This window comes from Pyrgilauda ruficollis, unplaced genomic scaffold (assembly GCF_017590135.1).
Source record: "Pyrgilauda ruficollis isolate IOZ18807 unplaced genomic scaffold, ASM1759013v1 scaffold2, whole genome shotgun sequence".
In the NCBI taxonomy this organism is placed as follows: domain Eukaryota; kingdom Metazoa; phylum Chordata; class Aves; order Passeriformes; family Passeridae; genus Pyrgilauda; species Pyrgilauda ruficollis.
Window position 1 is genome coordinate 1,403,224 of NW_024519206.1, and position 24,227 is coordinate 1,427,450.

A 24,227-nucleotide genomic window follows, 5' to 3' on the forward strand; every position below is an offset into this window, starting at 1 on the left:
TTTTTTTTTTTTCCTAGACCTTCACTTCAAACTGGCCAGAATTTGGAAGCTGTTGTTTTAAAACATAATTTTTTTGGTGCATCAAGTTTATCAAATTAACTAGCTCAAGAAATTCCCTCCCTCTCTGCCTCTGGTTGCCCATTTCTGCTTCCATTTTGCAGTTGTTACTCCAATAGCCTCTTGATGCTACTGTTTGTCGGGCAGAGTCCCAAAAACTTCCTTGGCAAAGGAGGCATTGAGTAAGCTGCGCTGCAAGGCCTGAAGCAAAGAGCAGCTTAGATCCTTGTGCTGCCAGAAGAATGTTTGTGAGCTGCCCCACTCACCATGTCTGAGCAGTGAGTCTTGCTTCTCTGCTGGTTCTGAGGCTGTGGAAGGGACATGTCAGCCTAGTCCTTTTGGATATTCTTGGACATTCTGAGAAAAAAAATTATGCTCCATCTTTCCAGCTAGCTTTATGTTAGCTCTTATTTAGTAGTCCTATACAGGGATCTCTTTACACCGCATTTAATTGTGGACATGCCGCTTCTAAGAAGCGAATAGTAAACACTCTAAGGTGCTGTGCTATTTAAACTAAACTAAAAATCTGTTCCTTCTTTTGTTTCACATAAGCAAAAATTCACCTTCTGCTAGGTGAAATACAGTACCCTTTTCACCCTTAGGTGAAAAGCCAACCCTGTAACAGTGAGACATAACTGGTAGTGAGGATGATATTTGGGATAAAAATGCAGAGGATCAAATTTTGTTTCCTGAATTTGTTGAAGTTTTTGCATCTGAATATTGAAGTGTTTGTGTAAAGGAAATTAAAATCACAATTTTTACTTTAAATTTCAGGTGTGCTTACTGTGTTGGCCATCCAGAGTTTTTATTTAAAAAAAAAAACAAAAAAAAAAACCAAACCAAAACAAAACCATTAAGAATAATAATGTAAGAATGTTTGAACTCCAGTATATATGCGTACAATTTGAACTATAAAAATTCAAAATACGTCTGAGATCAAATCCTGATCTGTAAGCATACAGTTTTTCATGTTTCTTTAATCTCAGCCTGATGAGATTGAGCAGCTGCCTCAGCAAGATGGTGCACCTTGTATTCTTGAGAGTGGTGTGCATGTGCTGGAGGATGCCTGTGGTGGTGACCATGTGAGTGTCTGCATGAAATTTTCACTTGTGTGTATTTGCTTTTCAGTTCTGAGGGAGAGGAATTAAGTTTTTGCTATCCAGGGTTTCTTCCACAATGTTGGACTGAGATTGTGATTGCCAGTACTGTTGCCTCTCAGTATTTCAGGCAAAGATTTCTTTTGTGGGGGAGCATTCATGGTAATTCTGCAGAATTCCCAGTCTCATATCCAGACTTATATATTACTGTTCTTTATGAACATATCAGTGGTAGCTTCTGAGAAAACAAATATCAAAGCTACATGCTTGAAAGTGTCGTAGAATGTAATTTTGTGCAGTTGGTCACAGTCAGATATGTATAGCTTTAGATTTGGTTTTATTGCATCCAAGGAGCAGTAAAGGGCTGAGGCATTCATGCAGGTGAGTGAGAGTTGTTCACTCTGAAAAGTGACTCAGAAGTAAACTTGGGGGTGGAATTGTGAGACTGAATTCTGGTTCTGTGATAAATTCAGCACAATCAAGAGACACTAAGATTAAAATTTTGAAGTTAAGTTACCTCTTTTTTTGCTTGGGATGGCAAGTTTGGTGGTTTTAGGTATATAATTTTGTGGTTTCATAGTTCAGGACTTGAAAAACTGCACCATGGTGGAGGAGCTCAAGGACAAGATTATTGTAGCATCTCTGTTCTGGCAACTCTGAAACCAAAATCAGCTGGTTTCACTGCTTTTTTATTCTCTAATGGATGAATTCAGAAAAATACTATGGCTGGCACGTACATGGAGCTGGGCTTAATTAACACAATAGTCCCATCTAATTATCTTGTCCATGAAAGTTAGTAAGATTCTGGTTGGAGCCATGACCACAAAATAATGTAGAAAAATGTGAGCATTTTATCAATGTGTGTTCCTTTCTGTATAAAGCACATGAAGAAAGCAGCCTCTAACCTGCTTGGGTAGAGAGGGAAGAGTTGATACCAATAGTTAGGAGAAGCCACAGCATATTAAATGGAGTTTAAAATTAAGGACTATGGATTAAACATTTGCCTCTCTATGGACAGGGTTTTGCCCTCTCCTTGTCTTTCCCCCAGTTTTCCCTCTCCCTGCCTGATAAATGTATAAGGTACTTTAAACGTTGTTTAGATTGGAACTGTAGGCAGCAAAGGAAGATCCCTTTGAGAAGTTTGTTTTGCTCATGTGTCTCCCTTATAACATTTACATAACTGGTTCCAGTGTATCATTTTTTCAGTAAAGAATCATCTGACATAGCAATAGTTTTCCAGGTTTTTTACAGAACTGGAACAGATTTTTGGGCATTAAAGCCTTAAGGCAATTTGGCCAAGTGGTTAACTTTGGGGCTTTCCTCCCACAGTAAAAAATAGCTTAAATTGATTAAAATAAACACCAGATACTCTGGTCAGTAAAATATGTTGTATATGATACTCCTCAAATGTTCTAAGTGGATGTAGTTCTGCTGAAGTCAGTGTTGTTGTGCCAGTTTGAACCAGCTCAGTATCTGACCAAAACATATTGCAGAATGACAGATAAAATCAAAATCTGTTTCTCTCTAGGTCCAGGTTACCTTTTCAGCATTGCTTCAAGTCAGTTCAATTCTCTTTCCACACATTTTTCTGCACCAAAACAGATTAATGTGCAAATTTGCAGTTTATTAGCTGAACTCCCACGTGTATCTCAGACATGTTATTACACAGCACTGTCTAGCTGCATTTTATTTTTCAGTCCCTTGTTGTAAATGAATTGACAGTGTTAAGGTTGGACAATTTACTTAATATAGAGAGTCTTTATTTTTTTTCCAATTTTTATAGGTATCTGTTTCCATATATGTATTTAATTCCTATTTACAAACTAAAATTGAAGGGTTATAGTCATGTATCAAAAACTGAGTGATTTAATTTCTTTAACTGCATCAGTATGGTTAAAGCAACAAAACTTGTAAATGTGAAGTGGTCCACAGACAGTTTGCAGGTCTGCTGATTATCAGTAGCTTCCAATAGTGAATTCAATGAGATTTGAAGTTTCTGCATTTGTTCTTTTTTAGTTAAAGGGGCAAAAAACCTAAAAAATAGGTATAACAAAGAAAATCAAAGCATCCATATTGATACTAGGAATTTGCTTCTGCCTTGGTATTGGCATCTTTAGAACTGACTGTGTATAAAGTGTACATGACAACTTTAGAAATGATACAAGTAAATATACAAATACAGAAATTTGAAATTTCCTTTGAAGTTACATTTACAGCTGTTTTTCACAGTTATATACATGCATATCTGTGTGCATATATATATATATATAAAATACTATTGCAACTGTACAACGGGTGTCACTAAATGTCATGGACATAGCTGGAGAGGAAGCAAGTTTTGTTTTGTTTTGTTTTTTTAGTGTTTTTTTTGTTTGTTTGGTTGGTTTTTTTTGTTTGGTTTTTTTTTTTTTAGTATTTTGTGAGATTAGAATTTCTGCACAGCAACTAATGCAATCACACTAGGGTAGTTGGCCAGGGTGAGTACCAGTCTGCATAGCAGGATTTCTGAGCAACTAGTCTCCATGGAAAATGTTGCTCTGTTCTCCAGCTGAACTCGGTTTTTGCTGCCTGAGAGGCACTTAGCTCCTGTTCAAGAGGCTAATGAAGGACTGACCCTTCATTTCTGCAGCAGTTTACATAGCATCTTCCTTTTTCAGCTAAAGTCCTACTAGTCCCATATCAAGTATATTCTTGGATGTGATTGCAAAAATATTTCTAGCTGAAGTGAAGAACTTAATGTTGGAGTAAATAAGCTGTCATTGTACTTGTTACTTCTGCTCGTTATTTATATGTATTCTTTAGAAAATGGACTCTTAAGTGACCACCGTGTTCTGTGTGCCCCTGTGAGTCACAGAGACCCATACTTACTCTTACTCATCCTAAGAAGCATAAAAATATGACAGTGAGGCTGTAGAGGATTGTATTTGCCATGAAGAAGAAAAAAATACTCGATTTCAGGCTTCTTTTATTCCCAAAGCAGGGGAAAACTACTTTAGAAATAATTGTAAAACTTTCCTTTTCTGGTGATGACACAGTAAATGAGCTGGTTCAGTTTGATTTTGTTTAACAAGTTGGGGGATTTTTTGGTTTTGGTGTTTTGTTTTGGTATTTTTTCCTCTGTTTGTATGGCAGTTGCTCATAGGTTAGTTTTCTTTCCTTGTCTTAGGACTTGAGTTGCAGAAGATACATAGAAATTATGAAATTATAAAAATTGACAGTAAATAATTTTTTTTTTAATAAATCCTGAGTTTAGTGCAGTAATTGAATATACCCCTTTTTTCTTACAGAACGGTTTACACAGTACGGCCCTAAAAACCTCAGACAAGCATGGAATAAGTAAGTATTTTTTTTAATCGCATTTTTGACTCTTCAAGGGTATACTGAAATTATCATATCTAACTTAGAATGGCTCCATTCTTTTAAAATAAGCCATATTTGAATTGCCAGTTACTTGTAAATAGGAAGAAACTGCTTAGCATAGTATTTTCTTGGGGGTGTTAGCAAGTGTATTGATCTCATGGAGAAATATTGTGTTATTGCTTTGGGCCATCAGTTTTGAATCTTGTTTTCTCTTGTTTGTCTATAAAAATCAGGAAACTTTTAAATTATGTGTTTCTAATCCACTTTTGAGTATTGTTTCCACATGATCATCCCCTGTTGCCGGGTCCATCTGGTCATTGCTGTGAGCTGCTGACCATACTGTTGTAATCTTAATTATGAATGAAAAAGTCAGTGTAAATTCACCACACTTTTTTTTTTTTTTTTTTGCCTTTCAATGTTTCCTGAATTTGGTCATATTTACATCAGATGGACATTGGTATAAAGGTATCATGCTCAAAGTCCAGAAAGGTTACCTGATGAGCATTCAGATTGAACACCACACTACTGGCAATATTCTAAATTATCATCTGTGTAAAGTTTGCTAAAAAATTTCTCAGCACATGTAGAATCTTTGTAGACAGGATATTTGAACTGCAATGTCTTCAGCAATTAATAGCTTTTACATTTTGAAGAAAGCATACAGAGTTTGAATTGGATGACTTAATCTATGTCAACAAGTTGTCTTTCCAGAAAACCTGTTAGAATTTTTCTCCATTGTCTTTTGACCATAAGTTTTGCAGCAAGGCTAAGCCTTTGCTGTACCAGCATTGCTGGTTTCTTTCTGGTACTAATTAAAAATTTTATTTTTGCTACTAACTGGCTGTCTTGTTGGTAATTTACCAGGGAGTTCAAGAGATTAATCAGCAGGAGACTGTAACATCTCCAAGTTCACCACAGAAATTGAAGATACAAAATGTTTTGGTGAAGAAGCTTCCTTATTGTAAAGGACAAAAAAGTTATTAATATAGTAGAAATCCAAATTCTTTTTCAATATCCTTATTTATTAGCAATGAAATGCATCTACACCTGCAAAATCCATACCACGGTCACTTTTCTAAAATGTGATCAAGTTCATATTCACTTTGCCATTCTATTAATTTTTTCTCTATCTGCTCTTTCCCAAATCCATTTGGTCCACTGTTGTAATTTAAAACAACAACAAGCAAACAAAACAAAACACAAACAGCAACAAAAACTACAAAAAAAATCCCCACCCCACCTTTTGAAACTGTGGTTGACAATTGAGGGAGGAATAATCTCTTAATATAGCAGGATTGTTGGTAAAATGTGTTGGTATTAGTTGTTGAATGCAATACCATCAATGTTTGTCCTTTGAGTCAAAGCCTGTTCCTCTGTGGTGCCAGGCATCTTCCATGGCCCTGTGTCCCACTTTGCAGTACTACTGGCTGCTCCTTGGACAGCAGTAACTTCCCAATGCCTGCAGTGAGAAATAAATCCAGAATTTAACCTCCACAAAGGTTAAATTACACTAGCCTGCATTAATTGACTTTCAGTAGTCTACAGAAAAGCTCCTGGCTTGTCCAGTTCAATCTAGGGCCCTAATTTGGTGGCTTTCGTGGACAAGGCCATCTCCTGTTTGCTGCAGAGGGAACAACAGGAAGATTAAATCATACTTGGCTTTCGTAAGTATCTCAGACCATTTTGCCAGTTGCAATCCTTGCAGGCATCTTAAAATGTTTGACTGTACCTCAATCTTACTGCTTGGAATACAATTCAATTTCCTGAAAGTCACAGCTTTCCTTTTAAAAATTAAATCACTGTAATGGCCTGTATCCTGTCCTTTTACAATCAAAAAAAATTGCAAGTTGATTTTTTCTTTAAAAGTAGTTAATGAAATCCAAAAGCTTGGAAGAAGCAATTATATTACAACACAGGCAATTAAATCTGGATTGGGAAAGGAGGACAAGGAAACTAATATTGATTTGAATGTGTTTGCTTGGAGGCATATATTTGCCTAAGTAACGTGAATAGATACTGGCATGCTATTCCATCCATCCTGCAGGCCTGGACTGAAGTCTTTTTTCTGTATTTTAATAGCAGTTAGACTATTAAAATACAGCAGTTATGTATTAAAAAGTACAATAATTGGTTTGAATTTGAAAAGTTGCTGTCTTATATTTCCTTCGAGACTACTGCATGAAATTTCTCTTTTCATAAAATACCACAAAAAAGAACAAAACCCAGTTTGCTTAAAACAGCTTCAGTCTCTGAGATTTCATAATTGACACAAGTTCTGATCACATCACAGGCTGACTCAAATAACACCAGAGCTTTTTAAATTCTATGAAACCTCTTCAAAAATATTTATACATTTTCATGCTCTGTACATAAAGGATTTGCAATTTTTCAGCATAAATGAAGGGATTGAAAGCAATGACAATACATACAGTTCAGTGCTTCATACGGGTATTTCTACTATAATAGGAAATATTCAGCGCCTCAAAATTATGTATCATTTACATTTGAAATGTGAAGGGCTTTCTCTTTTTCCAGTGTAAATCTTTATCTGTGTGCTGTATTAGAGGGCTGTTTGCTTGCACAGCTGTAGTTAAGGATGTATAAACATTTCCCTTATAGACATCATATTCCCAAGGGTTTGTAATCCAGCTATAAAACTTAACACATGGACAGACTGATTCATTCCAGAAATTTTCTTTCTTTCTTATCACGTTTCAAAAAGCAGCAGTCTCCAGTCTTAAATTAAAAAAATATTTTTAACTTCCTGATTTAATTTGTGGAAGATTTTTGGTGACACAAAATATGTCACGTACATAATTATTTTAGGGGCAATGAACATGAGACCTAGAATGGGGATAAAAACCTACAGACTTTTGTTTTTAAATATTCATTGGTTTTGGTACAGATTTCCTTCCTCACAACATCGTAGTAGCTTTGAAAGATACACCTTAAAAGCAATGTTTATGGTCTTGTAAGGATTTACATGTATGCTTAAACTTCTCTTGATGCAGAGTCCCATTACTGCATTTTATAGGGGAGGAATTGCAATGCAAAAATATTAAAGAATTTTCACATAGAAACTGTACAGCAGTGACATTGAACTGCATGCTCCTGGATTGGAAGAGAACAGCTTTAATTTTCTAAACACAATGAAGTTTCACTATCTCCTGTTTCATCTTTCAGGCACAGGCTGATCCTTGATCTCGTTTATACATACATTTGGAGGTCATGGCATGTAAGGGTGGGAATATGGGTTTAGAAGCTTTCAAAGAGGCTTTTACCTCAAAATGTACATTTTAATTCAATTTGTGTAAGGGGAGTTTAGTAGGAGGAAGAATAACACTCTTCCAGTATCTACAGAGCCAGCTTCATGTCTGTAAGGCCAAAGGAAGAGAGGCAGAAAACTCCAACCCCAAACCTTCCCAAAAGTCACACACAGTAGTTTCAGGGCAAAGTAATTGCACCTGACCAACATCAGCTTCCACAAGATGATTTTAAAGGCAGAGCAAGATGATGGAAAGATACTGGATACAAGTCAATTGCTGTTTAATTCCTGGTTTAACTGGAAATTATGTAAAAGCATAGAATTTAACAACTTAATGATAAAGTGAAACCTAGCAGGATCGTTATATAAGTCAGATCCATTAAGTTCTTAAAATAGAGTTGGTTAATATTAGAGGCTACTTTTGGGAAGTGTTTGAGGCAAATAATATAACTTTCACTTACAGTAAATGGAGTTCTTTGGAGACTTTAACACTGAATTTCTTTACTGGTTGTCAAACTACTTAAAGAATACAGAGAGGGTATTTACTAGATGAGATGCAATCTATAAATTTTGTGGTAATGCTTATAAAGTTAAGAAACAAAACTTGCATTGATGTTTGCTTCTATCTAGTATGAAGCTTCACCTACATAGCATGACATAACATACTGTGGAATGTAATTATAAAATACTGACCTAAAAAGAACTAAGATGTGGTGATCTGATCTTCTTATAGAGTTCACAATGAATTATATTTCCACTTTTTTTTCCCTGAACTTTTCTGTTCAATTATCTCTACACAATAAAAACTAAGAACAGCTCTGCCTCCAGAATGCAATGCAACCTCTTTCAATTTGCAAAAGCTTCTCCACAATAATAAACCCTTACAGAAGAATAACAAAAGAGAACTAATTATCCTTGTGTATATTTGGTAGGATATAAAAAGCTTTTTCAAATCCTTCTGCCATAATAGGTTGTATTGTGAGAAATTAAGTTGGAAAGAAAAGGTGCAGTTGAAAACAAATTCTGCTCTGCATAAATAGGACTAGTACTTTGTAATTCCCCAACATGGCTTATTTATTATATAAATAACACTTTATTCTCACAACCAGTCCCACTGCTGAGGATTTCTTCCTTTAACAGGATGGCCTCTGTACTTGAGGCCTCCCTTTCTGAGGCCAGGGTGTTTAAAAGTTGCATTCCAGGATGGACTGACCTATTTTGGGACTGTTATTCAGTGAAAACTTCCTGAAGAAAGCAAAGGGAGTGAATAGAGACAAGCCCATGTAGCTTGAGTCTGTATTTTGTTTCAAGAATTGCTTCAAGGAATTGCTTAAAGCTGAGACTTGGGAAGCATTTTTGGCTTGCGATTCTGTTATTTGGATTTTAGAGAAAATCTTTGCCTTAGCTGGGTTTTGATTAAAGAAAAAGTGCTCTTCTAATTGTCACTTTTATCTCTTCGCCTGCTGTCCCTTCACCAGCGTTGCTCATTGTAACATAGTCCGTAATAGCACTGGAGGAATACTCAAGCTCTCCAGCACAATAGAAACAAAAAGCTTTAGTGTTGTGGTTGCAGAAACCTTTCTGATGGATAAACCCAAGAAGCAGTAAGGATTTCAGGCAGTACCGAGCAGAGGTGGGCTGGCTGTGTGCTCTGTGTGCACTCGAGCGCATCGCTGGGGTGCTGGGGCCAGGAGGAGCCACGGATCTCGCTGGGAGAGCAGGGGTGGATACTGCAGACACGACGAAAAGAGTTTTTGGAAGTATTTGTAAATAGGCACATAAACCTGCCTCTGCCTCCTGAAGATCTGCAGCGATACTGCTGCACTGGAAACCGAGAGCATTTTGCATTTTTGGGTTTTTTCTCCTGCTTCCCATGAACAGGCGGTTGCCCGAGGCGGGTCTGGACAGTCATGTCGCGACATCCCCGCGATGGAAGGCGGGCTCTGGGCAGTCATGTCGCGACATCCCCGCGGTGGAAGGCGGGGTCGCTCGGCCCCTCCCCCGCGCCGCTGCAGTGCCGCGCTGCCCGCGCCAGGGGGCGCCCGCAGCCCAGCGGCGCCGTTTGTTGTTTATTTCTCTGCTTAGCGGGGTTTATTAATTAATTCATTGCCGTTTAAACGGTTACATTAATTTTTATTAATTATAAATTAATTTCGGGGTGGTGGAAGCTGCTCGTTTTGACATAAGCGCCTTTTCCTGCGCCCACTTGGCGCTGTTTTGCGTGCGCGCAGCTCCGCGCGGGGCTGAGCCCAGCGCGCCGCGGGGATTGCCAGCTCGCGGTGCGGAATTACGGGATGCCGATTGGAGCCAAGCGCTGAGAAACATCGCCGCCCTTTCTCCACTTATCCTTTCGCCGAGCTGAAAAATCCTTTCTGATTTATATTCCAATCTTTCTTTCAAATTGGAGCAACCGCAAAGTGCTATAATGTTATACCTTTTCAAACCTAGGGGGAAGACTATTCCTAAGAGACCTCACTGATACTGTGTTTATCCTGACAGTCAATTTATTCTTGCTTTATTCTAAATTCCCCCTCTTTTGTGTTGCTAAGCTTTAGGTTTTGTGTTACATCCTCTTGCCCCAGTTAAAAATACTAATAAGCCTCCTAAAATGGACCACAAAAGCTTTTGTCATTTTTGTTTCAGAGTACTAATAACTCGATGCTGCTTCATTACTAAAATTACTGCCCTGTGCCTTTTCCCATCCATGACGGCAGTGGAAATACAGCCCCAATGTACATGGATGCTCCTTGTTGTTTTCTGCAGCATTTAATTCAGTATCTGGCATTGGACTAGAGTTTGTTGGCATTGTTAACTCTGGACCTATCCATATTTGAGGTTATTTTTCTGTGGAAGTCATTGTTTGTAGTGTTCTATGCTCCATCTTGTTTTTAGCTTTTTTGCCCACGTCTCATTACTGTTAGTTTCTTTATACTAATGTATTTGTCTTTTGTGGTTATTTCAGCATTTAGCATCATCTAAGAGTTGATTCAGTATGCAGGGTATCCCTTAGTCCAGATCATTAATAAAGATGTTAAATAAAACTGTGACTAACGCTAATCCCTCTGGCACACAGCTGGACACTTCCCTTCCAACTCAGCACATTGCCACTCATCATTACCCTTTGCTTATGGTCTGGCAGCCAGTTTCAGTGTTTGAGATAGTGTATCACACCCCAGGTCTTCGGAGTTCATCTACAGAGCAAGATTTTTTTAATAGAAATTGCATCAAACGTTATCTTTTGTTGTTTTGTTCCACCAATTATTAAGTTCACTTTAAAAAAATAATTTATATGATGTCTTATTCATTAGTCACTTCTTCTTTTGATTGCCATTTTGTCTTATTTCTTCTGAAATCTAATTTTGCGTCCATATTGTCTTTTGTTTCTGCTGTCTGTATTTCCTTCTATATTGTGTGTCAGTGTCCAACAAATATTTGCCAAGCTTCCCTTAATTGAAAACCAGAAAGGACGTATGGGCATATATTTGTAATTTTTTTAAGTCTACTACCGTACTTTAGAATGCAGAACAAAATTAGATAGTGTTACAGTAGCATTTCTTCAGTAATAAGCCCATGAAGAGAAATGAGGAAAAAGAACTGGCTACTCTTGTGTAGAATTCCTGGAAAGACTTTTGAAGGATGCCTTACATTTGTTTGCTATCCTCACTTATTCCTTAAGAATTCCGTCGGATATTGAGACATATATCAGGTAGACATGTTTATTTGGTGTTTCCAGGTATGACTTTTTTTTCAATGTATGTTCTTCATTAATGTTTTTGAGTACTTTCTGATAAGCTCTTCAGATGTTTCCAGTTGTTCTTTCTCCTTGCATTTCTGCATGCCAATGTTTTATTAATTTCTCAGAATTATGTTTCTGGTAGTCTGTTACTCATATGCTGCCATGGTGTCTGTGTTCATTTCTTGGTTTGAAGTCTAATACTTTCTGGTCAGAGGCACCAGGCATCATTATATCCTCACATTCTGAATTCTACCCTCTTGCTTGAGTTCTGTGCTGTTGGCTTATCTGCTGAAACCTCCCTTCTCCAGATAATGACATTGCTGACAAAACTGAGTCTCTGAGATATGGTTTTAAAATATTTGTATAAGGAATTAAAGACATCCTGTTAAGGTAATCATATAAATAAAGTAGACCTTGCTGCTGGCTCTCTCATTATTTGCATGTAGCCATTAAAGGCGAGATCTTTCCAAAAGGAGAGTGAGAATGATAGGCAACTTGAGAACTGGGTTGGCATTCAAAAGTGCTTAGTGCTAAGCAACTGCTCTTGGATTATGTGGCTTGATATTATCCTCTGCTGTTTGTATTGCAGATAATTTTTCTTTAACTGAACAGTTCCTTTGATTCTCATCTTAGGGAATCAGAAACATAGATAATTTTGAGAGATGATGCAGACAGGCAGTAAGTATAAAAATATGAATAATGTTCCTGGGTTTTGTCACCCCTGCAGATGGTTTAAGCCAATCTCAGAACTCATACTGTTCATCTCTGTTGCCAGCCAGAGACTTATGACAACAGTTAAGATTTCTGCAGTGATATAAACATCATAAACTATCTTTGCCTTAGGCAAATACTGACTTTTATGAGGATTTCATGTGGGGATTTTAGTATAATTTTGACCACCATGTTTTCCGTGGCAAGATCACTGGTCTTCAGGTATTGCCATTCATGAGCATCTCCTCTGACTGTCTCTCTAAATTCATTCAAGAAAATCTTAATCACTTCCTTTCCTGCATTTCTGGTTGTGTTGCCTCATGTATCTGTCTAAAGATTTCTGACATCTTGCCTGCCAAATAGAGAAATGAGAATTTTTGTTTTTTCACGCAGGTTTTCTTCTTCTTTTTTTTTTTTTAATTTTAATTAGTGTGACACAGAAACACCTATCATTGTAGGAGACTGGTGAAAACAGTGATTTTTTCATACCTTTAAGTTATTTGCTAGCCAAACCATTTAATACTTAAATTTAGTCATTTCTTTAAATGAACTAGCTAAGTTTTAAGTAATTGTTTGAGGATTTGTGAAAGATGCTGGCTGCAAGCAGGCCATCATGTATATGTGTTCAGTGCCTGCTTGGCCCATGTCAAAATGGGAAGATGGGAGACTCTCACCCTGCTGCTGCATTAAATCAGAGAGGTTAGATTATGTATCTGCAGCAGCACACTGTGAATAACGAGCCTCAGCACAGGGATGGTGCACCTGTCATTGCTGGAGGGCAAAGAAGAGGCAAGTGGTTCCAAAGGGAACTGACCTTTTTCTTTCAGGCACTGAGTCAATCCCATATCCTAAGGCACACATTCTGTGTTAAAATTATTATAGCTCTCCTGGCATTAGGCTGAACAACACACTCTGGTGAAAATCTATGGAAAAAAACCCCAAAATATGTTTTGATGGTAGTTTGTTTATTGTTTTAATTAAGCCTTTATAGGAAATATATTCTGTAATTTTGAAAAGCATCAGTAAAGTTAAATTTTTCTCTGATGAAGATGAATTTAATTAAAATTTAAAATAAAATTTTGAAATCTTTTGCCTGAATTAGCAGCTCACTAAATAGCAAAATATAAGTGCCAATGTTTATCGCTAAATGTGATTCACAAAAGCTGGCATCCTTTTAAATTCTGTAATACAGTGTATTTCCACTGGCTGCTACCTCAGCTGAATTTCTATCCCTAAGATCTGATTTACAAATAGACAACTTTCTGTTAAATTATTCACATCTCATAATAATTGATGTAACAGAGTTGATCTTATGCTGGAGCATATTTGATCATAAATTCAATGAAAACAGCCACCATCTTTGTGATGTTTGTCCAGCTAAATCCTTCAGTGAATAAAATAATAAAGATGCCAGCTGTGTTTGTTTTATGATCACTGCTTCAATAGGAGACTGAAAATACAAATGAATAAAGGACCTAATTTTTCATGTTGGATTTATAAACTCAGAATCCTACTGTGAAGAATTTAAATTGAAAAAGAAAAATTTTTACATCTGTCACGTTCATATAAATGTATTGTGTGCATTTGTATCCCTATTGTTTGGGAAAACAGAATAGTTTTAAAAGATTGATACTGTTTGGATATCTGTGGTACAGATATTTGGTTATCCGTGGTCTCTGGTAAGGAAATCTTGTAAAAGTAGGTTAAATTTATGCTTTTCATTTGGACATCATTGCATGTTGAGAATGGACCATCACTTTTGCATTGCCTTCTTCAGTTAGATTTTATGGCAGTTTTAAAGTTCTATTTATTACTATATGCTCCTGGTGTGCCCCAAACTAATTTCATCTCCCTGACATAAAAAAATCATGCTGTGGATCATTATTGGCCTTCCTTCAGCATTATGACTTTTGCAGAATACTGTTACATTCCTTTTATTTCTTTCATATTTGATCCTTACAGTGCCCTTGAGTCAAGCTTTATTCGGCAACCATGAGGGCATGAATTTTCCTGAGATGTTGACAGATAGTGTTTGGTGAATATCATTTTTCTGTCAGCTACAGCCCATGTCTGTACTGCAAACTAAAGCAGAGCCAGGGACTATCTGCTGGCCCCGAGGCCATGTGACAGACCTTGGCTACAGCTGTGCTAAGTAACACTTGGGCATGCATCTCCTGTGGGCTTTATGTGGTCCCCATGCAGCTGCAGCTGCAGTTATTATTTTGGGGTTGTTCAGCCTTATGTTTTTAAATCAAAATTTCTGGAATAAAGTAACACACATGTTGCAGACCATAGGAATTGTGTGTTCTAGTGTGATACATGGCATTCCTTGCTTGTAGGAGCATAGAACCTGCTGCATTTTGGGAATGGATCCTGGTATGAGTTGTTCCCTGGACTGTGTCCAGGAGGGAGTTTGGAGCATGCTGCTGACATGGGCAAAATGATCCAGGGACATTGTGGACACTCAGTAGTTGAGCAGTCAGGCTCTTTCACTAGCCCTGGGAATTCAATTCAGCAGTAAGGCTTCAGCAGAGAGATTCCTGCTATTCCCTGTGCACACCTGAGCATATTCCTAGTGAAGCTCCCTACTCGGACTGTTCTGCTAGGATTCTTTTTCATTTAGGCCTAAAGTCTTAGGAAAAGAAAAATAAGAAATATCCCTATCCTGTGCATCCAGACTTATATATACATTTTACCTTTTTTTTCTTTCCAGCTTTTCCAAGATACTTTATTGTCTTCCCAGCCAACTTTGTCATTCGGATCTTGATTATCATAATAGACTTCTTACATCCTCTCCTCATTAACATCCTTCTTCAGGTCATATAACAAGCAACCAGTAAATTCTGGGGTTTTTTTGTGTGTTGTTTCATTCTCATCCCAGCACTGGCTGTTTTACTCCATCATTTTTGAGCCCCTTCTTATCCTTTTCAGAATCCTCAATAATTTTGCCTCTTCCTCTCTTTCTTCACAAAGCTCCTATTCCCTGTTTTTATGTCAGTTATCTCTTTCTCATATTTAAGCCTTCTCATGTCCCCTAGAGAGTTCAGGCAGACTCAGAACTGCTGCTTTCCTTTATGGGAATCAGATGGGCTTATGCCCACATAGTGAATTTATCAGTTGTTTGTGGTCCTTGATTCCAGGCCTCTTGTTCTCAGTTTGGAACCTGCTAGGACTTGTCAGCCTCAAATATCTGCTTTTTTGCAAAAGCTTAATATTCATTTAACACTCTAAAATGAGACCCAGATGTTTATTTACCTGCCCATCCAATTCAATGACAGCACACATGACCAGAGATTCATGGATTCCACAATTCCATGTGTGCAATATCTTTTGAGAATCCACTTGCTTTTTTTGGTTGTTAGAAGTGGCCTCAGCTCTGCTGGCAGTCAATTTTTAGTGATAGCTGGCTCTTTGGGAAATCTGACCTTTAGTGGTCACTTTCATAGATAAAAATCTTGATTTTAGTTCTTAAATCACCTATGCTGATTTATTCCTAAATAGCAGTAACTCCCTGCTTAGCTATCTCTCTTTCATGATACTTTGACAGGATAGGATTTGCAAAAATAGTTCAGGGTTGAGTTCTTCCCTACTGCAAGCCAATTTCTGAGTGTCAGCACTACATCTTCACACATATATAAGTACAGGCACTTAAGAACCATGTATTTCAGTAATTCGTGGCTAAAATAGATGGAGTTTGTGACATGTTGATTCACCTCCAAGATATTTATAGACAAAAAACATAAACACATGTTAAATTCATGCAACTTTTTAGAAAGACACTTCAATACAGCTATCTGTGGATACGTAATGTTCCCCTTTAAAAAAAAAAAAAGTGCAAAATAATGTTACATTTTCTCCAAATTGCATACTAGAGAGTATTTTCTCCAAATAGCATACCAGAGGAGAGTTTTCTCCTTTCATGGTGGTCCCTGCATAAGAAACCTAGGCTTTTTTTCCCCAGTTCAAGTTCAAAGTCAAGTTCATACATTAACACAAGCATATTTGTCTCTTAACAAGTATTATTGCCTTTGGTGTCAGACACTGGATTTTCAGCCTGACTGGTTCTTCCTACTCAAAGAGGACCTCAAGTTCACTTTAGAAGGTTTCTATCTGCATTAATATAAAGAGAAAGTGGTCTGCTAAATCAGGAGAGTGGATCTGGCGAAGGAATGGCGCTTTCCACGCCACAGAGCTGGTGTGAAGGTGGTGTGTTCTTTTGTGATGTCACCTGAACCGGTGCCTGAGGGTCAGGGAGCTGCAGTTCTAGTAAGTCTGTCTAAATAGAGACATAATAATACCTAATTAAGTGTTCTTGACTGCATTGCTTGACTATATTGCCCATATGCCCTCATTACAACCATTTCAGTCTCTTCCTCTCAGTATTTACTAGTCCTGCATCATTTCCCTCTTGTGGCTTAGCTTAAGAGTATAGCTGCAGAAAGACCAGGATGCCTGCTTTTACATAATTGCTCAGTCTCGTTGGGTTCAGCCAGGCAACTCATCTGCATAAAGTTAAATACATGCATGTGCCTGGGGTCTGTCTTCCTGAGCTTTCCAGGCTTGGGGCATTCTCTCTGCCTCCAAATCTCTCTCCGCCCTTAATGAGCTGTATAAATAAATACAAAGTACTCCTGTTAGTTTCATAGCCACAAAAATATATTTTATTAGCTGAGAGGTATACAGTAATAGAAAAGATCAGACCCATGCAATGTTTTAGGCAGCAGGGGGAGGACAGGGCAAGTAGCTGCTTCCAAGTGGTTGATGGATCTGAGGCCCCAGCAAGGCAGATTTGTAGGTTAACTCTGATAAATGATCTTTGGCTTCACTGACTAAAGCAAGGTCACCCTTCTCAGGGCACTGCCTCCATGCTTGTAGCAAATTCTTGTTGAAGTACTGAGCAAACAAACCAGTTCTTATTTACATTAGAATGAAATTAAAACTTCTTAAACCCAAGATGATAAAATATCAGACAAAAGGGTAGAGATTCATAGAGCAGTATTAATATTTATTTACTAGCACTTAGTTCTGTCTTTGTTTGTTTGTTTTCTAAAGGTAATAGTCCAGGAAGACAGCTGGATAAGGGAAAATAAGGAAGACTTTTGTTTACTTCCCTAATGGGTGCAGCTAGTTGACAAATTTGAAAATCAGAGCTTGTTTTTTTTTCTTTTTCTTCAGAATATCTTTTGCATGGATTTATTTGGAGAGAAGCAATTCAGGTTCTCAAGGATGGCATGAGGAAAAGCACAAGAGCTTTGACTGCATTGTGTGCCAAAGGTTTAATTCAGCTATTTCTATGTTGGGGGTGGTGGGGGCTTATTCCCTCTTTTTTTTTTTTTTTGTTTTTGTTTTTTTGTTTTTTGTTTTGTTTTGCTTATGTCCAGCCAGTGAGGAAATAAATATGTGAAGAAAGAATACTATGGAATGTTAACTCCACTGCTATATTTTTCTTCCTTTTATCATGCCCCAAGATTCACTGAAGTTGATATAAATTCACCATGCCTTATTTTAAAAAGCATAACAGAAAGGCATTCTTCCTTTAAGAGTCAGACTGTAAAAGGTGATTTTCTTTCACTCAGTTTGGTTTAAGCCTGTAAAAAGCATTAAGTGAAAAATCTGATATATTTGTTAGGGCATTTACTGCATTACTAACTTATATTTTCAGTTCTCAGTGAAAGGTTTATAGAGAACATAAACCTTGAAGAGTTTTGTTCAGGATTAAAATTATATTTTCTCCATTTCTGGTGAAATAATAGCTCACAAAATGATTGGGGTGTTAGCAATTATTTTTAGCTCTGTTTATTTTCCAAGGTTATTCTGTTCAACTTTCTGAGGTGCACACAGATAGCTTTTAAAAAACATTCACCTTGATCAGAAGATTCACGCCCTTTAAAGAATTTCAGAATAATCAAAAGCTTCTGACTAGATGTCACCACTGTGTTGTTTCTCTTCATTAATTGCACTTAGAGCAAAGATCTTCCAGTAAACTGTGAATCTGGCATATTCAGTAGTGGTCTGTTGTGGTGTAAGTAATGTACCATGTCTTCCATAATTAGTATCTTTAATACTGGGCTAATTGGGATGATGAAAGAATTAAAATAGGTTGGTGGTGGCATGTAAAATCAAAAAGAAGTAATTGCTAAATTCTTTCTGGGACAAAATAGTAGAGCATGTTCTAATTAAAGTTTCTTAGGAAATACTTTTTCTGGGAAATACCCATATCTAAGAGAAACTGCTGAAAACTGAGTGAAATAATGTGAATTACTTAAGGTAGTCTTCTTCTAGTTTCATTACTTCTGGTTTTAAACACTAGCAAAACACTGTACCCAGAAGTCATGTTGCCTAGGCTATACAATCTCAGAATTCCTAGGAATTAAGGAAGTTATGTGATCACATTCTCAAAAGCTTAGGGTATGTTATCACTGCATGTACATTATATGTTTGCTGTTTAAATAAATTCTTCACTTTTGTGTCTACCATGTAGACTCCATGCTTCTTGCTTCATTTGATGCTCCAGCATATGTTATTATATGTAAACCTTATTCTGCATCAGAATTGGAAGAAACAAGTAGGAAAAATGTCTGCAGTATTGTCAATGAACAGTATAAGCAATCTTCCTGCCCAAAGCACTCCATAGCTGGTGCTGAGTTTCTTTGGAAGGTTTCATAGCTGAGCATTTTTATTCTGAGGCATCAGAGCAAGAGCTAGCCCAGGTAGCTCTCACAGAATGCAGGATACTTTTAGGTCTGTTGTACATTGACTGGTTCTCCTTCAGCTTAGCCTTTAAACATCAAATCAACCAAATTCAGTTTTTTAAAGTGGTGTGCTCTGTGATGGTGGTAATGTTCTGCTTCCTCTATGAAGCAGACCTTCCAAGCTGGAAATCTCAAGCATCATTTTCTTGAAGAAATACAGTAATATGTCTGAAACAGGCACTGAAACACATCAAATCTAGTGCAAAAGAGTCAGGGAGAAACAGACTCATATCTAAGGTTTTGTCTTGAGTTGCATTCGGTGATGACACATACAAATAAAAAAGTTGTAATTGAGCATAATGGCTATTGTCAAAAGTGAATTGCCTTGAGAGGTTGAATCACTTCATTGTCTAGCTTAGGTGTGACCAAACTGAGTCTCTGAAGTCTAATCTGACTCATGAGCAGTTTAAGCTTCTTAATTCTCTATTCTGAGAAGTTCAGGAGCTGCAACTATAATTTTGGTTTACCTACTGGGTCAGTAAATTCTTTTAAAAATTTACCAAGTATATGGCATTATATACCTAGGGCTAAATCTATATTAATTAAAATAGAAAACCTAGTTGTCTATATTGTTAGAACCTTCATTTTTTACGTTCACCTTTTTTCATGAAATGCTATTCATCTTGGCTGCCTTCCAACTCATGGCATCTAAGCACCTGACAAATGAGAATTTGTTCAGACAGGCGAGGGTTATCATTACCTTCCTGGAATGCACTGAGTGAACTTCCCTCCACAGCTTTCCAAATGGGGCACTGACCTCTGCTACATCGACATTAACAGCAATGCCAAGGAATCGCTGTTATTTTCATCTCTGTTCCATATCAGTGAATACTTATCACTGGTTGTCATGGCTTTTATTGTAATAATAAATATTTTGACCACTTTTTCAGTACTTCAGTGGATAAGACTTCTGATGCTGTAATATGGTAATATAATTAAAGGGGATCAAACTAAATTTTAAATTTCCAAAGAGATCGTATCATACACCACCATGGAAATCACGATGGCCTGAAGACTGTGGTGTGCAGTGTTGTGCAGGAGCACAGAGCAAGGACAGACACTGGGGACAGTACAGCCATGTTATAGCCAGTGCAGGCTTTGTCCCAGCCTAGCTCATCCAAGAGCGAGTCATTGTGCTATGTGGCAATCTTGCTTCTATTTGGGCGCTGAGCTAGAAGTGTACAATTAAAGTGATGGCTAAGGGAATCTGGAGACTGGATTTTCCCACCCTGCATGTGTAGAGAGCTCAGTGTTTCTGAGTCTAAACTGTTGCTAACATCTCAATTTGGGAAGAGCAAGAGGGGCATCAGGTGTTTGGAGACAAGTCTTTCTTTTCTAGGCAAGGTGCACAACCCAGGACTGCTGTTGGCAGCCCTATGCAGGTGTGGAGTACAGTGTCAACAGTGACATGTCACATTGTCTCTGTTTAATTGCATGCTTTACTCTATAGTTTGGCTTGAGGTACCTCTATATTGTGCTGAAGAGCAAATTCTGTATTTTGTGATTGATCAGCAACAAGTGAAACACTGCTTGAGTGAGCCTTCAAATGATTTTGTCTTTCTTTGTTCATCAATTTTAGTCCTCAATACCCTTTGTGTAAAACACTGAAAAAATGGTAACATCTTTACTCTGTTATATTCTCGTCTTGATGTACTCCTTTATGCCTTCATCTGTATCAAAAGCTAAAAGCCTGGCATCAAAACTTGCGTTCACTTGTTGTGGTGGTTTCTTGATGGCGAAATAAACCCTACAAAAGCTCCGTGGAGGCACACCAGGCCCGTTAGGGAAGCAGCTCCTGCACGCTGGAGCTGGCGCGTCGGCTCTTTGAAGACAGTAGGTGTTCTCTGCATGGTGGTAACAACAGAAAGGCTGCTGGAGCTCGTAAAGAGGAAATGCTGCTCGGGTAGGGCCTGCTCTGACTCGTGTTTCACATAGCTGCTGCTACGAGGATCACGTGGAGATTCAGAGGTATAAACTAGCAAGGCACACGTGGGCGTTTTGTACCAGCTGGTTAGAGGACAATGCATTTACAAAGTAAGTATTAACTACAATGCATAGTGCTGTATGGTTTTGTACAGAGCTCAGGAGAGGCTAAATCCTGGGATGAGGGGAAAAGGCTGCTGTCCTCAAGCAGCCTTGGGTGAAAATGGGGAATGCAACCACTGTGGCAGTGCCTTGGGAGGTGAGGCAGCACAGGGACTGTACAGGAGCCCTGTTGCTGAGGAGAGCAGAGCATCCTCTGTGAAATGAGCTGTGAGGGCTCCTACCTGGCCTGCCCTATTCACACCAATTTGCTAGTTCTCTTCATACCATTGAACTTTAAGCTCTGCTACATGGTGTGAATGTTCAGGTTAACTGGTTTTGTCTTTCAGGTTGCAGGAACTTGCTTAGAATAAAGAAAGAGATGAAATTTCCAAAGGGAATTAGGTACCTGACTCCTCTAGGCCATGCTATAAATGCCAGTTGAGAAATGAATTAATGATGCACTGCAAGAATCATATCTTCACATGGAAAATATGCACAGTAAATGATTTTTGCTTTGGGAAGTATTTACCTCATGCTGCTAGGAGCATATAGACAGCACATTATCTCCATTTGTTTTAATGCCCATTTGTCTTAATTATTAACATGAATTTGAACTGCCTTCTTCATTGCATTAAAAAGCAAATCACCCCAAGTTCAGAAGTTCACTGCACATGCCCCAAACTTTTTTTTTCTTAAGAGCTTAAACCAAACTTCAGTGATCTTAGTCATGTTCTGCTTGACCAAGTACTGACCTTCCTCTGCAGTAGAAAGACATGTAAGCCTGTTTTCTGAAATTAAATCAAATTCTTGTAATCTAATGAGATTTACAACTGTTCAAGGCTAGTCAGATTCATATATATTTCAAGTGAGACAGGTTCATATGGTGTTTGTTTTTTCTTGAGCTAAGGCTGTATATAGCATTTGGGATTAAATTGAAAATCAATGTGTTTCACAAATGTCATCAGAGTAGGTGTGTAAAAATATTCCCAGTATTTCTCAAAACAATATCTACACATTATTTAATGCTCATTGCCAAAGGTTTCTCTGTACGCTGCTGTACACCACATTTTCTGAAAGTATGTGTGCTGTCATGGCCAGTAACTATTCCTCAGTGATTAGTGTGACAGTAAGTGAAGCGTGAATATTGAGACTTGCCATATCATGCATGCCAAGTTCCTATATGGCCCAACTGCTGTGAGACAAAACATGCTATTATGTTTTAGACACAAAGCCATATTGTATGAAATTCCATCCTGTCTCGTACTGAAAGAGGTGTATTTAAAAATGAAATCTTTTTCTTCTTCAGTTCTTTTTGTTAACTTCTGTATTAGGTATTTAACTACTGAGCCCCGTCAGAAAATTTAGCCTTTGTCTCTATTGAGGAATAAGATTTCAAACTTAAATCAGATAAATTGTTAATGTTTTAAGGAGGATATTTTAAAGAGAATATTGGCAAAAAGAAAAAAAAAAAGGAGAGAAACAAAGCAATCGTTCCAATGTTCTGACCACTGAGGTTATGCACTAAATAGGGTTTTCCAAACAACTCTGATGTAGCAGATGTAATTTTAATACAGGATCATACAGGACATTTTTCATAAGTAAAGACTAGCTTGTCTTTAAACAGAGCAGCAAAATTAGTCATGCATTCCACTAAGGCATTGGTTTTTAATACTGACAACCTTAGGAGCCCGCATGCATGTGCTTTTTGCAGTGGCCTCTGATTTCCAGAAGTGACCTTTGCAGAAGACATGAGTTTTGGAGAAGAATTTTTTCATTGCTGGGCGAAGCTCCATAAACAAAATTAGAATCTTAATGTAGAACTGTAAAGATACAGCTGAGCTAGGGGAAAGTGGTGATTCGATCCGTGAGTTACTCAGATGATCTTTGGCCTGTATTACACAAGAGGTGACACTTGATCGTTATGGTCCCTTCTGAGTTTGAAATCTATAAATGCTTGGAAACATAATGCTAATAATGTAGCAACTGGAATCTTCAAAGCACTGGCAAACAACTAACACCAACCCCACACCCCCAGCACTACTTGGAATGTGATCAGGGAAGATAGATCTAATAATTATAGCAGATTGAACTATTTTTGCGGAATGTGCTATGAATTTAGCCTTCTTTCTATTTTTTAATTATAAAACTGGTTCTAATTATGACTGATTTATTCATAATTATTTTAATTACTTGATATGATTATTTTGCAGCCCTAGATATTTTTGTTGGATTTATATTATATTAAATACAGAACATGCTGATTATTTGATGTTTATCTTTGGTTTCTCAACTGATTTCAGTAAATATGTATCTTTTTTTTTTCTCTAAACTAGGAAGGTGACTGGCTTTCTAAACCGTTCCTATTCAAAACCTGTTCAATTTATATTAGTTTTTCTGAATTTCTTGCAAAAAGACCTTACCAGTATGCCAGGTACACTGGTGACCATTAATGCAGTCAAAATGTCAGCATCACCATGTGCGAGGAGCTGCAGATGGCATCCAAAATTTCACTGCAAGTCAGAATCTCTTGATGTTTGAATGTTATCTCCTTTGGTTTGCTTTGCCTTACCTAATTAGCATCTCCACTATATGTATGGATCAGCTAAGGAATGGTGTATTTCCTATATTGAAGGATAATATTTCACTACTTAAGTGACTGGATTTTTCTGAATTAACAGTAGTTCTCATTCAAGACCCAGCAGCTTTACTATAGATCCTAAAATCTTGCAGCTACCTCTGCAGGGAAAAATTACATTGGTGAAGTGGTTTGACAGAACCTCTGAACGATTCATTGGTGCAGGAGGGATTAGGACTCAGGGCTCACAGACTCAATATAATCACCATTCTGTGGAAATTTTGGATGTGTAGAAGAATTAATACCAATCCTCCTTGAATATTTGCCACTCCTTTTCCTTTTCTTTATTGATAAAAACCTTTTGTCTTGGTATTTTGCTGTGTTCTGTAATGAAATTATCTGTAATTGTCACAAAAGTCTACTGAACATTTTCAACATCTGGTAGTTTAAGTAGTCTGGAATTATTCTAATTTATAATGTAATTTATAAGCAATGAGTCTTTCATTCAGGGTGTTTTTCTTTTGTCACAAACTGAAAATGAAAACAGAAAAAAACTTACCCATCAGAAACAGTGGACTTCAGCACCTGTTTAACCTGAAATAGCAATTTTGAAACCTAATCCTGGGAATTCAGTAAGATTATGAGTGAT

At 37.5% G+C, this 24,227-nt stretch overlaps 1 protein-coding gene across 1 annotated transcript in view; it reads left to right on the top strand.

The window, feature by feature from the left end:
• CDK14 (cyclin dependent kinase 14) overlaps positions 1-24,227 on the top strand; it is a 313,331-nt gene that overhangs the window by 219,443 nt on the left and 69,661 nt on the right. Inside the window, exon 12 of the mRNA XM_041466561.1 lies at positions 4,442-4,490. Within this exon, the coding sequence (XP_041322495.1) occupies positions 4,442-4,490 (49 nt within the window). The remainder of the gene's footprint in view (positions 1-4,441; positions 4,491-24,227) is intronic.